The following is a 13524-nucleotide window of genomic DNA, read 5'->3' on the forward strand; positions in this document are numbered from 1 at the left end:
GGATGGCTTTTATTATTTTCCTTTCTGTCATCGTATCTTATATGCAGCATAATCAGCAAGCCCAGTACCTAGTGGTCACAGGTAGAAAGAATCTACTCCCTGAACTATCATTATGGAGACAGTTTCTCATTGCTGTCATTAACATAGGACTGTGATCCTGGGACAACCAGTCCTTTTCATTTCTTCTATTTCAATTCTAATCTTCTTTTCAGCTCATATGATGTTGTCCCTTAATTCACACAACACACACACACACACACACACATACACACACACACACACACACACTCACTCGCCCACCAAAAAGATGTTGGAGAACAGATGAAGTGCATGGAAAAAAATGATAAAACACTTTTATTTTTCAAAAAGGAAATCATTCTATTGTTAAGAGATTGCCTTGCATATCTTAGTATTATTTCAGAAAGATCTTAGTAACGACCTAACTTGGTCAGCGTGCCAATTTCCTGCTCCACCTCCATTTTTTCCTCTTTTATTATTCTCACCAACTACATCTTATGTTATTTTTCATATTCACAGCCAAATCTGTACCACTGCTCTTCAACTTCCAAAAGCTAGAATGCCTGCCAATTTTCTTATTCTAAGCTATCTAGTCTTTGCTTCCACCATCATGGGATTGCTAATTAAGCCCCTTGATCCTGCTCATTTGTAGCCATCTCATTTAAATAATCCTTTGTCTTTCCCCTTCCTTTCCAGTCCCCAAATATTATTCCATGGAAAGAACTACTACCAGTGGTTAAACACAACCATTATCCCTTCACAGAGTTTTTCCTACTGTTAAGAAATCCTGCAGTAGTTGTAATCAGAACTCTCATATGTAGGTGACTCTCTTGATGCTGTCACTGATGTAGTAAAGTGTTTTTGGCAAACTCTTTCACTAATAAGAGGAACATAAAAGGGATATTTATTCTCTACCATTGTGAAGGGAAGAACAAGAGTAGACAAGGATGTTTCTTCTAGTCACAAGGACTATAACTTCTGTTTCATTGTTGGAGCTCTTCTAAGACTTGGCAATGCATGTGGATAGTTTTGGGTAGTTAATTTGATCTTGCAGCACCATTTGGAATATGATGACTTGAAAAGAATACTTGCGAACAAGCTTTGGGGGTATGACCTTGCTATAGAGTTAATCATATCCCCTTTAAATTCATATGTTGAAGCTCATAACCTTAATTTTATTGTATTTGATAGGATTTTAGGAAATAGGATAAATAAGGTCATAAAGATCCTAGTGCAAGAGGAACCCAAACACAAGGCCATGTGAGGACATAGTAGAAAGGCAGCCATCTGCAAGCCAAGAAGAGACTCTCCCAAGAAACAAACTCAGGCAGCATTGCTCTTGAACGTCCAGCCTCCAAAATTGTGAGAAGTAGATTGCTGTTGTAGAAGCTGCCTAGTCAATGATATTTTATTATAGCAACCTGAACTAAGACAAACCTGTTCATAAACCCAAAATTCAATATAATGACCCATTTTGATCAGATTATGTCCAACAAACTTGACAGTTATTGACATTTATTTATAAACTAAATGTATATAAAATATAGGTTGAAGTCGAATTTAGATAAATATTCTTTATGTGTAAGTAAATGAATGAATAATAAATTCTGTAGGTTCCTAAAGAGAATCCAGTCAGAGATTAACCTACTAAACTTTGGCTAAAGACCAAAAACCTCTAGTATGCATTGATTTCCTATGTGCCCAACACTTCTTGAGAACAATAACTATATGTTTATTTAAAAAAAAAAAAACTTCACTCATAGTAGTAGTAGTATGGAGGCTAGCTGAATTGAAACAAAAACTTTCTTGACTGGTTATTTATACACCAAAAATTAATGACAATCATATGGAGTGTTAGCTCTACAAGAATACTTTCAGGAAGATAAGTATGGACAGGCAGGATATCACATAAATTTTTTGTAGCTACTATTGTTCTTAGCTGCCGGAACATTTTTCTAATAGTCTTAATATTTTTTGGAAGGAAATTGTGTTAGTTAGGTTTCTGTTGCTGTGGCCAAAATACCTGGAGAGAACAACTTAGAGGAGAAAAAGTGTATTTTGGCTCATGGTTGCAGAGGGTTAGTTCATGATGGGCTGACTCTGTTGTTCTGGTCCCATGGTGAGATAGAAATCATGGTGGAAGGGTGTGATGGTGGAATTCTGCTCACCTCAAGGGGCAGGGAAGCACAGAGAAAGAGGGGAAGAGATTATAGGGAAAATGAATTCTTCCAGGACACAGTCCCAGTGACCCTTCTCTTCCAGCCACACCCACCTGACTACCCAACCAGTCCCTTCAAATTAGGATGGACTTACTAGGTTACAGCTCTCACAATCTATTCATTTTTACCTTTGGAGGACATCCCATATTTAAAGTCTAACAGAAATTCTTCTCTACTGTTTTTAGAAATAGAGGAAGAAATAAAATTTATATTATAAATATAATATAAATATATTATATTCAAAAGTGGAAAGGGGTTTAGAATTATATTTGGCTTGGGGTTACCGATAAGTCTTTTGGAATTTGGTGATTTGTTTTGTCTTCCCAGTAATTTAACATCTGGTGAGTCCAGGCATTTGTGTGGCATTGTAGGTCTGTAATGATATGCAAAACCATCCATATAATGTACATTTGGGTTTTGACTTTTTCAATTGACACAGCCATCTTCCTCCAAGATTTATCCACATGAATCCCAAATAAGTATGTACTTACATTGGTTCAGTAAAACTTTTGATTTGAAGGAAAATGGTCAGCATCTAGTGTCCACTTGAGTGATTCCTTCACTCTTGAGTGAGCAGTGATGACTATGACACAAGCCAAATGTTTTTAGAAACCCCAGGTTTCTTCAGGGGTGTGGTAAAGGGCTTGTGCTGACAGGGCCTCAGGTTGTGTGAGGGTTTAGAACCAGCAGAGTATGGTGCAGACTGTTATGCTCAGTAGACGCTTTCTAGAACTCCACTGAGTGCCAAGCATTTCAAAATGGGGACAAAAGTAGACAAAATAGAAGTAGCTAACCTTTGCTTATCACTTACTCATTTTAATCCTGACCGAAGTCATATGCACATGGTACTTTTTTTAAAAGTTGTCATTTTCACAGGCAAGGGAACCAGGGCACAGAGATATTAATTAACTGTTCTGTGTCATTTAGGTGTAATGATCAAGCCACTATTCTGTCTCTTACAGATTGATTCCAGAGACTTCTCTTTTGACTACTTTTTAGAGAATCTTAATTATCTACTTACTTATATATTTAAGGCTATTTGTATGTCATTATTTATTTACTTATGGTTCTCATTTACTATTTATTTATTCATTGTTCTTAACAACATTTAAGATGAGAAGAACTGCATGAGAAAAAGAGAGAGCTGTGAACATACTCAGAAAACTGCTTAGTAATTTGTAAATATATGTTACTTTTATTTATTGTATTTGTTCCATGTGATTAGGCCTCTTGAATCTAATTCTCATTTTTTGATATAAAACTTTTGTTTTTTGCCTCATTTGGGGAGGCTTAACATTCACAAACATTGTATTTCATTCTCTATTGCTTCACATGATACATGCATCCTAAAATTGGTCCTGTCTTCCATCTGATACTGCTATTTATTACATTAGAAATACCTTATACATAAAACATGCAATATATAATAATTATAAACCCCTACCTTTGTACTTTTCATTATATATATATATATATATAAAATTTCATATATATATAATCTCATATCACATGCATGAGAAAGATTCCCTTCCCAATATTTAAAGGAGAATCCAGAGTATTGGGGTAGTCTTTTTTTTTTAACCTATATTTCACTTATTTTTTTTATGTGGTGCTGAGGATCGAATCCAGGGTCTTGCACATGCGAGGCGAGTGCTCTACAGCTGAGCCACAACCCCAGCCCCTGGGGTAGTCTTTTTTGACCATGGTGCTCTCTACTATAGGAGGAACCATGTATTTTACTGACCTATCTACTTTTAATGAAAGCAGCATGCAGTGAACCCAGCCAACTGTACTAAATGTTAGAAATCTTAGGCTTCTCCTTTGAAAATCACATTGCGCCTTGCACTGCTGTGAGGGTTTTAAGGGTGAGGACCACATGTTCCTTCCATTGATTCAGAACCTGAGCTGTGGTTGCTACTTCCTACTCACCGACTGCTACTGCTACTACCTGCCTAAAAATTGTCGTTGGCTCCCTGTAAACCTGCAGTTAGAAAGGTATTTGAATTTTCCCCCTCCACCGCACTTGCAAATCCGATTTTTATGTATAACTAAGTGCTCTTAGTTTTTACTCTATCTACTACTGGGGCCTGGTTTCTACCAGGCCTGTAACTAAGCCAGATCCGGCCTATGTAATGCTGTTTGTAATGAGAAATCTAAACAGGGAATGGCAGTGAGGCATGGCAGGAATGTGTTTCCATTGGAGAAGTCAGTGTAGAGAAAAAGTATAAGCAAAGCCATGTCCAGAAGGCCTTCTCAGCTGGCCAAGACGGAAGACTAATGTTATTGTACATAGGCAGTTACCCTGCCAGCCCTTCCTCACGGATTTGCTTTCTCTCTGTTGCCCTCCTGCCCCCTCCCTCCTTCATCTCTCCCTTCTCTTTCATTTTCTTCTCTCTTTCTACGGACTCCTTGCTGGCTGTTTGCTCAGGTGGACAGTGACACCATTTGGAACGAGCTGCACTCGTCCGGTGCTGCACGCATGGCTGTTGGCTGTGTCATCGAGCTGGCTTCCAGAGTGGCCTCAGGAGAGCTGAAGGTGAGGTCTGGGTTGCATTAAGTGTGGGAAATCCAGAAAAGAAGCTGAAACTGAGATGTTGTTGTTTGGGAATTGTGGGGACTGTAGTGTGGTAATAAAAGGAAGGAGATGGAGGGAGGAGGGCAGGGAGATGGCCACTAAGGTGTGATAATAAACTCCTCTGTAGGTAGACAGCAGCTGATCCTGCTCTTAGGGCCTTCCTCTCCTGGAGTATATTCTGTGGTCAGGGCACACTGGTATGTTTTTAAGAGCGTAGAAATGGTGAGTAAAGTCATGGTCTAGGTTAAAAATACCCTTAGTGTATACATATCTGTCATGCCATCCTGGGATTCTTTTTTGAAACAATTTTAAAAATATGATTACTGAGTAGTATGTATAAGCTCAGAATACCACCCAGAGAGAGGAGGGGGGAGAAAGGTAAATACCAGACGGGAAGGATTGGGAGGAAGAAGGAAATTGTTGATTAGGAGGGTAATGATCCAGAGTATGTTTTTCCATGAAAGAACTTCAAAAATGAGCTATGCTTTATTGTTCTTTTCTTTTTATGGTCTCTTCTTTTCTACATCATATGAAACGAACAATGTCTAAACCCCAACGTTTCCCAGTCTAAACAATTTATAAAAGCCAGAGACCTGACAGACGTTGACATTTTATTTGGTATTTTAACAGTGCTATTTAAAGGTATGCCATGTGTGCCTTGAATGCAGTTACCCCAATAAACTTTGTTGGTGCTAACACAGCTTTATAATGCACTAGTTCACACACTTCATAACCCAATCTGGATGGTGATTGATCCGGTATTTTTAGCAATTGTGGGGCTTAAGGGAAATATATTATGACCAACAACACATGCGTTGTGAGTTTTGTTAATCTAAGGTAAAAATCTAATTAGGATATTTTTCTTTATGTGTAATGAATTTTTATTCAGTTACACCTGATTCTTCCTTCTACTTAGGTTTTAAAATGTAGGACTGGAATGCACACTTTACAATGCATCATCTGTCCCAGAAGTCACAATATGCAGAAATAAAATTTTGATGAGATGAGCTATATTAAAAAAAAAAAAAGAACTGTCTCTGTAAATTTGACATGATCAGTGTGAGGATGCTAACTGCTCATCTTGGGGCTTTTTGGAGCCATTAACCTGGTAGTTAGTATTCAGGCTTTACCTTTATTAATGAGAAGTTAAAAAGTGGAAGGGAATCAGCTCCATGGGCAGGTTTTGACTATCTCCCAGTCCAGTAGCATTTTAAGAATAATTCTTCCTGTGTGAGTAATGTTACATACTATAATAAGTTGGCATTTTAAAAGAAGAACATTTGAGGGCCTTATTTTCAGGAGAATTCAAATGACAGACAATAACCAGAACACAAAATTATAATGTTTAATATTAAGCTGGCACAACCCCACATGATTATATTAGCATTCAAAATTCTAATTGTTTGAAGTTTATGGAAGTTTAAGCAATAATTCAGAAACCTTTTCAAGTAGAATACCCATATAATATTTACATTAATCAAAATCATCATTAGCCTCATTGTGTGGAATGGACAGATTTATATACCAAAACCAAAACTGAACAAAAACTGAATTCCACCTTTTTAGCAGGTAAGTATTTAAAATGGCCATTTACAAACTAAGTATCAACAAAATATAGTATGGACATGCTGATCACCAGCTGTACCAACGCTGACTCTTTATGTTAAGGAGAAGGATTTGTAGAAATGGTTTATCTCCCTCTAGTTAAGGAATCAGCAAATGTGGTTAAAAGAGAAAAGAAAGAGAGGAAAAGAACCAGTTTAAGAGTCAAGAAATTTTGGTCCACAGTGCCTCGTAAATACTGTGCCATTTTTGACAAATCATGTAACTTCTTTTGGCTTCAGTTTCCTGTTCTGCAAATTCATCAAGTGGAATTGATAATGTTGAAAGTTGTCTGTGGCATGAACTCTAGCTATTTGTGAATGAAAAGTGATCAGAGAGTCTCAATTATGCACACTGAGACATATCAAATAGTGGGTATTCCAAAATGAAGTCCAGCATGTTTTGATGAAATCCAAGATTTTTGAGTTGAATTACCTTTCTGGTTGTCGAGATCAGAGTAAAAATCTAACACAGCAGGACCACACCAGAGGCACTGGTACCTATCCTGATGGGCCAAGACAAAACACCTACTTTTTTGGAGAGTTTGGGTAGGCCACTATGGGAAGGGTAGAAATCAAAGATGATTTGGAGCCAGTGAAGAACCCAAATAATAGGTAGAGGGCCATGTTTGGGGACCCCTGTTCAACCCAGTCTACCTGTCAATGTCTACCTGTCTCAGATGCCAGTGCACAGGTGGAGTACCTGTTGGCCAGGTACACTATTACTCATCACTTCATTCAGATCTCAGAAGAACATAGGGATGCTTATTTGAGGATGCTGATATGTAACCCTCTGCTAAGTATAAAAAAAAAGCATTTTGTTTTTCATATTTTGCATCTACATCCAAGTCTCATACGCTCTACCCCATTCTTCCTGTCAATCAATACTGTAATGAAATGGCATTGTCATATTATAATAGTGCTTCTTTGGAGATTGTTCTAATTTTCTTTTTAATTGAAAAGAATTAAGTGCCGTATTTCAAATAAGGTGGGCTTGGGTGGGGTGCTGTCTTGAGAGATGAAGGATAGCTAGGGAGAGGTCACTGAACTCATGCAGGATGCAACCCTAGAAGATCAGAAACAGAAATATGGAGCAGAAATAATATCTAAAAGGTGAACAGTCTTTCAACTTATAAATAAAAATTGGTTCAACATTTATTTATTTATTTATTTTTATTTACAAAGAAAGAAAATGACAAATACGATTACTTAGAACTTTTGCTTGATGTTGGACTGACCATGACCACCTTCCACGTGTCTGACAGACTCTGTTCTTTCTTCACCTGGGAATACTAAAGAATTAGAAGAATGAGATAAACAATGAGGCGGGTTTCATGTTGACACTTTAATATAATATAATGCAGCAAACTAGAGCAGTAAATCAGCATACTTTTGGCACAGAATGGAAATTCCCAGTGAAGTTCAGTAGAAATTATGGGAACTTTAAAGGTTTTTAGGTTTTTACAATTTATTAATACACACACACACACACACACACACACACACAGAGGCATATGCATACAGGCGAAATAATTCCTCAAATCTACAGATGCCTCATTTAGCTGTTTCGAAAATTCTGGTATTCAGGAGCACAAATATTCTGAAAATGCTGAATTTTTCCGTATATTGGAAAAATAGGTGTCTTAAAATACTTGTTTGTGTGTTTTATGGGACATTTTAGAAAGTACATATGGAACAGAAATAATCTCTAAAAGGTGAACACTCTTTCAACTTATAAATAAAAATTGGTTCAATATTTATGAAAATTTATTGTAAAACTTCAATTTGGTGCTATTTTTAAGATGTTACAGTCTGTAAAAAGAAGTTAAAATTGCTTTAGCTCTCTGTACATTTTGCCAAACAAAACAAAACAACTTTCCCCCAAAACATACAAAACCCGCAAGACACCTAACTATCTGAATGATGGATAGATTTCTTTAATGTTCAAGTGGAAATTGTGATGTCATGTTGCTAATAACACCTGCTCCTCATTGGATACCTGCTGTGGGTTGGGCAGTGAATATGTAACTTGTAACATTCTTACAATGTTCTCTTCAAGTAAAGGCCACCAACAGAATACTGGCTGAAGACATGAAGTGACCTTTTCAGATCCTGCATATAGGATGATAAATCAGAAGACTATAAATCTCATAATCCTCTGTTTACTTACAGCTACTACATCAGGATTTTTGTGTTCAGGTAGCTCAAATATAATAAGAATAAGTAGGATTAAAATCATCTGTTTTAAATGGTCTATAACCTTTCTTTTTAGTGTTATAAAATGTTCAATTGGTACAAAAAGACAAGTTACTTCTTAAATCACAAAACATTATAATAAATAAATCCTATATCTTCATCCAACTTAAGAAATAGAATTTTGCTCACACTGTTAATGTTATTTCAGTATTTATGCCTATCTTTCTGAACCACAGATAGCTATTAATCTATTGTATTTTTTAAAAATATTCCTTTTCTTTTTTTACCACTTTTGAAATTGTTTTCTGTTTTTATAAAAATGGAATATTTGTTATATTTTTCAGCTTTCTTTTCCCCTTTAAAATTGTTATGAGGATTTGTCCTCATGGATATACATTTATGATTCATTTGTTTTCATTGCTATAAAATATTCCCCTTGTCAATCAGAATTTGTTTATTCAGTCTTTTGTTGGACATTTTAATTGCTTCTAGAATTTTTGTCTTTGAACAATGCTCCATGAACACTCTAACATGCCTGCTCTTTTACTCTGGTATAACTAAAATAGTTGGCTACTAGGCTAGCCATATAACATATTTCAGTAAGTAATGCCACGTGGAATTCCAAAATAATTTTCCCACAATGACATCTTTATAAATGGTAGCCTAAACCTCTGATAATTCTCTCCTCCATAAAAGCAATGACAAAACTGGCAAAAGTTGTCAGGATGATTTTTTCTTCAAAAATCTGGAAATTAATGAAAGGACCACAACAACTCAGTAAGTGCATTTCAGAAAACAAACTGACTGAATGTTAATATGAACAATGAGCTTTGTGGTGGTTTAAGTCACCCTGTTCCCATCTTTCCCTTTACAGTACCACAGTAAACTTAATAAATAACAGTCTGCATTCTCAGTGAAAACCAGTAATTTGGTAGTCTCCAGAGGGGATATAATGGGATTGGAGCATCTTCAAAGTCTCATTCCTAAATAATTGTCATTATTTGTCCTGTCTGGTGCTTCCTTGCAATACCCACTTGCAAGACTGTCTTTATTTGACTGCATGTGGGGTTCACGCAGAAGCACATGTTGAAAAAAATAAAGGTAATTGATAAACTTTGCCTGAGGTGGTGGATAACAGTGGGGTAAATAGTGGACAACCAAAAGCTTCAGTGGAAAAACTTAAGAAAGAGAAGTACAAAAGAACTATGAAAAGTTCCATCCAATACCTAAGAATCTAGACTGGACTGTCATTTGCCTGATGCAGCTATGTGCACACTCAGGATAAGTAAAAGACTTGAGAAAGCCCTGACCTCTTACCTTAAGCTGAAAGGGAGGTTCTGCTTGAACAAGAGTGAAGGTCAAGGTGGAGGCCAAGGCCTGACTAAATATTGAAGGATATATAAGCTAATACACACACACATACACACATCCTTTGCAAAGACTAGAGTACTGTTTGTTATTGGTTCAGGGCATTTAAAGAAATCTCCCCGTCCAGTCATTAAATGACAGACTCCATTGCCACATAAAACATAGAAAACAAACTTGGTACAATTAGTTCAGAAAAGTCACCAAGCAAAATAATAACAAGTAATAATAAAAAATCCCTGGGGAGAGATGAGATTCCATACTATTTGTTTACAATGTCCAATTTTCAACAAGAAAGCATGAGTTATGCAAAGAAACAAGAAAGTAAGGACCATACACAAGAATAAACAGAGCTAATAACTGTCCCTGAGGTAGCTCGGGTATCAGACTTGTTAGACAAAGGTGGTCAGGGATTTTGAATATTTTCAAAGAAATAATTCAATTCATTTTTGAAAGATTGTGTGAGAATATATGTCTCTAAAATACAATATTAACAAAAAGAAACTGGAAAAAAAGAACTAAATAGGAATTATGATGTTGATAAGTACAGTGGATACAAATGAAACACTTACTTGAGGAACTTATGAGACATGAGCTGACAGCAAGAAATTCAGCAAACTTGAAGATGGCGAAATGAGAGAGTTCAGTCTCAAAAACAGAAAGAGGATGAAGAAATACTAGCAGAGTTAAAGACCCATGAAACATGTTCAAGTGTACCAATATATGCAAAATAGGAGTCCCAAGAAGAGAAAGAAAAGGGACAAAAGAATATTAAGACACAATGGTTTTCATTGTTTTTTGAAGAAACTTCCTAAATCTCATTTATAAAAAGTTAGTCTATATATCCAAGAAACTCAGTGAACTCAAAGCAGGATAAATTCAAAGAGATCCACACCTAGACACATTGTAATTAAACTGTGAAAGCCAAAGGTAATTAGGAAATCTCGAAAACCAAAAGAGGGGAGCAGCTCATTCTCCAGTCCGCTGTAAGATTAACACTGACATTTCATCAGAAACCATGAAAGCCAGAGGGCAGTGTGGTGACATACTCAAAGAGCTAAAAAAGAAAAAGACCATCAATTAAAGAATTCTACATCCAGTAAAACTATCCTTCAAAAATGAAGGTGAATTTGGGCTGTGATGTGTTTCAGTGGTAGAGCGTTTTCCTCATATGTAGAAGTTCCTGGGTTTAATCACCAGCACTGAAAAAACAAACAAACAAACAAACAAACAAACAAAATGTTCCCAAGAATGCAAAACACAGAATTCATTGCTAGTTAACTAGTGTTATGGAAATGATAAAGGAAGTCCTTGGGATTGAAATGAAAGGACTTTACACTACACAGTAATTTGAATCCTCAAGAAGAGATAAAGAGTACCAATAAAAGTAAAAAACACAGGTAAATACAAATTATGGTATAAATGTGTTTTTTGTTTGTAATTCTTTTTCTCTTCTCAGAAATATTTATAAGCCTGTGTTTATGTGCACATTGTGTATAAAGATATAATTTGTATGACAATAAGAGCACAAAAGAAGGCATGGGAGATGGAGCTACATAACAACAAAGCAGAATTTTTGGCTACATAACCACAAAGCAAATTTTGGATGGTGCCTGAGCTTGATTGTTAAAAGTTATAATGTTAATTGTAATCCACATGATAACCACTAAGAAAATAATAAGCAAGCAAGCAAGAAATAAAGAAGAAAGGATGAACAAGAAAGCTAAAAGAGAACATTGAAGAATGTCTATTTAACTCAAAAAAATGCAGACATGGAAAAATAGCAGAATAACAATAATGAGAAGACAGTGTGGAGAATAATTCCAAAGTCTTTTCTGCCAATTTTCACCCCTACCACCAGCACAAAGGACTTCCCAATACTCTTCATTCTTGTCTATATTTGGCATTTTAAAATTTTTAAGTGTTTGCCAATCTTGTGGGTGTAAAAAGTATCTTAAAATGTTTTAAATTTGTATCTCCTAAGCATTATTTTCCATTTAGGTTGCATATAATATTAAATGCTTTATGTGTCTTTTACTTAGTTTTACATTTCTAATTAATGTTTAAAAAAAGTTAAAGGTGTTCTGAATACTGGTACCCTATCACATTTCAGTTTGGGGGCTATATTTAATTTTTTAAAATTATGTATTCCAAGAAGACATTTTCTATTTTTTTCATTGTTATTCTGGTTTAAGACTGGCTTTAGATTTTCTTTCCAATCTTGAGGTCATAAAAATATTCTATATTTTCTGTTTGATTTATTTATTTTTAGTTAATTAATTAATTTATTTTTTCTAATTTGTTATACATGACAGTAGAATGCATTTTGATTCATTGTACACAATTGCAAGCACAACTTTTCATTTCTCTGGCTGTACACAAGGTAGAGTCACACCATTTATGTCTTCATACATGTGCCTAGGGTAATGATGTCCATCCCATTCCACCGTCTTTCCCACCCTATACCCTCTTCCTTTCCCTCCCCTTTGCCCTATCCAAAGTTTCTCCATTCCACCCATTCTCCCCACCTCCATTATGGATTAGCATTCACTTATCAGAAAAAAACATTCAGCCTTTGGCTTTTTGGGATTAGCTTACTTCACTTAGCATGATATTCTTCACCTCCATCCATTTACCTGCAAAGGCCATGATTTCATTACTTTTAATGCTGAGTAATATTCCAGTGTGTGTGTGTGTGTGTGTGTGTGTGTGTATCACAGTCTCTATCCATTCATCTATTGAAGAGCATCTAGGTTGGTTCCACAATTTAGCTATTGTGAATTGAGCTGCTTTAAACATTGATGTAGCTGTGTCACTGTAGTATGCTGTTTTTAATTCCTTTGGGTATAAACCAAGGAGTGGGATAGCTGGTCAAATGGTGGTTCCATTACAAGTTTTCTAAGAAATCTCCATACTACTTTCTAGATTGATTGCACCAATTTGCAGTCCCATTAGCAATATAAGAGTGTGCCTTTTCCCCACATCCTCACCAACACTTTTTGTTGCTTGTATTCTTAATAACTGCCTTTCTGACTGGAGTGAGATGAAATTTTAGAGTAGTTTTGATTTGCATTTCTGTAAATTGCTAGAGATTGAACATTTTTTCATATATTTTGTGATATATTGTATATCTTCTTCTTACAAGTGTCTATAGCCCATTTATTGATTGAGTTTCTTGGTTTTTAGTATTTAGTTTTTGAGTTCTTTATATATCCTGGAGATTAGTGATCTATCTGATGTGCACATGGTGCTATTGAACTCATGGCCTTGTATATGCGAGGCAAGTACTCTACCAACTGAACTACATCCAGCCCCTATATTTTCTGTTTTGAAGTCACAGTTTTTACAATTAAGTCTTGAATTTATGAATTTGTCATTCCATTTTTGCATTTGCTGAGATATGGATGCAATTTCTCTTCTTTATCTTTTTTAAGAGTATATTCTTTTTTTATATACACTTATTTTATTTATTTTTATGTGGTGCTGAGGATCGAACCCAGTGCCTTACACGTACAAGGCAAGTGCTCTACCACTGAGCTAAAACTCCAGC

The 13524-nt window shown here is 35.8% G+C and overlaps 1 protein-coding gene across 19 annotated transcripts in view; it reads left to right on the top strand.

The window, feature by feature from the left end:
• The window catches only part of Hdac9 (histone deacetylase 9), an 863294-nt gene that overhangs the window by 651884 nt on the left and 197886 nt on the right, over nt 1-13524 (top strand). For all 19 annotated transcript variants that reach the window (XM_048799672.1, XM_048799670.1, XM_048799674.1 and 16 more), the window contains one exon: nt 4666-4773. In XM_048799672.1, the coding sequence (XP_048655629.1) occupies nt 4666-4773 (108 nt within the window). The remainder of the gene's footprint in view (nt 1-4665; nt 4774-13524) is intronic.

Source organism: Marmota marmota, unplaced genomic scaffold, assembly GCF_001458135.2.
Source record: "Marmota marmota marmota unplaced genomic scaffold, marMar, whole genome shotgun sequence".
NCBI classification, from domain to species: domain Eukaryota; kingdom Metazoa; phylum Chordata; class Mammalia; order Rodentia; family Sciuridae; genus Marmota; species Marmota marmota.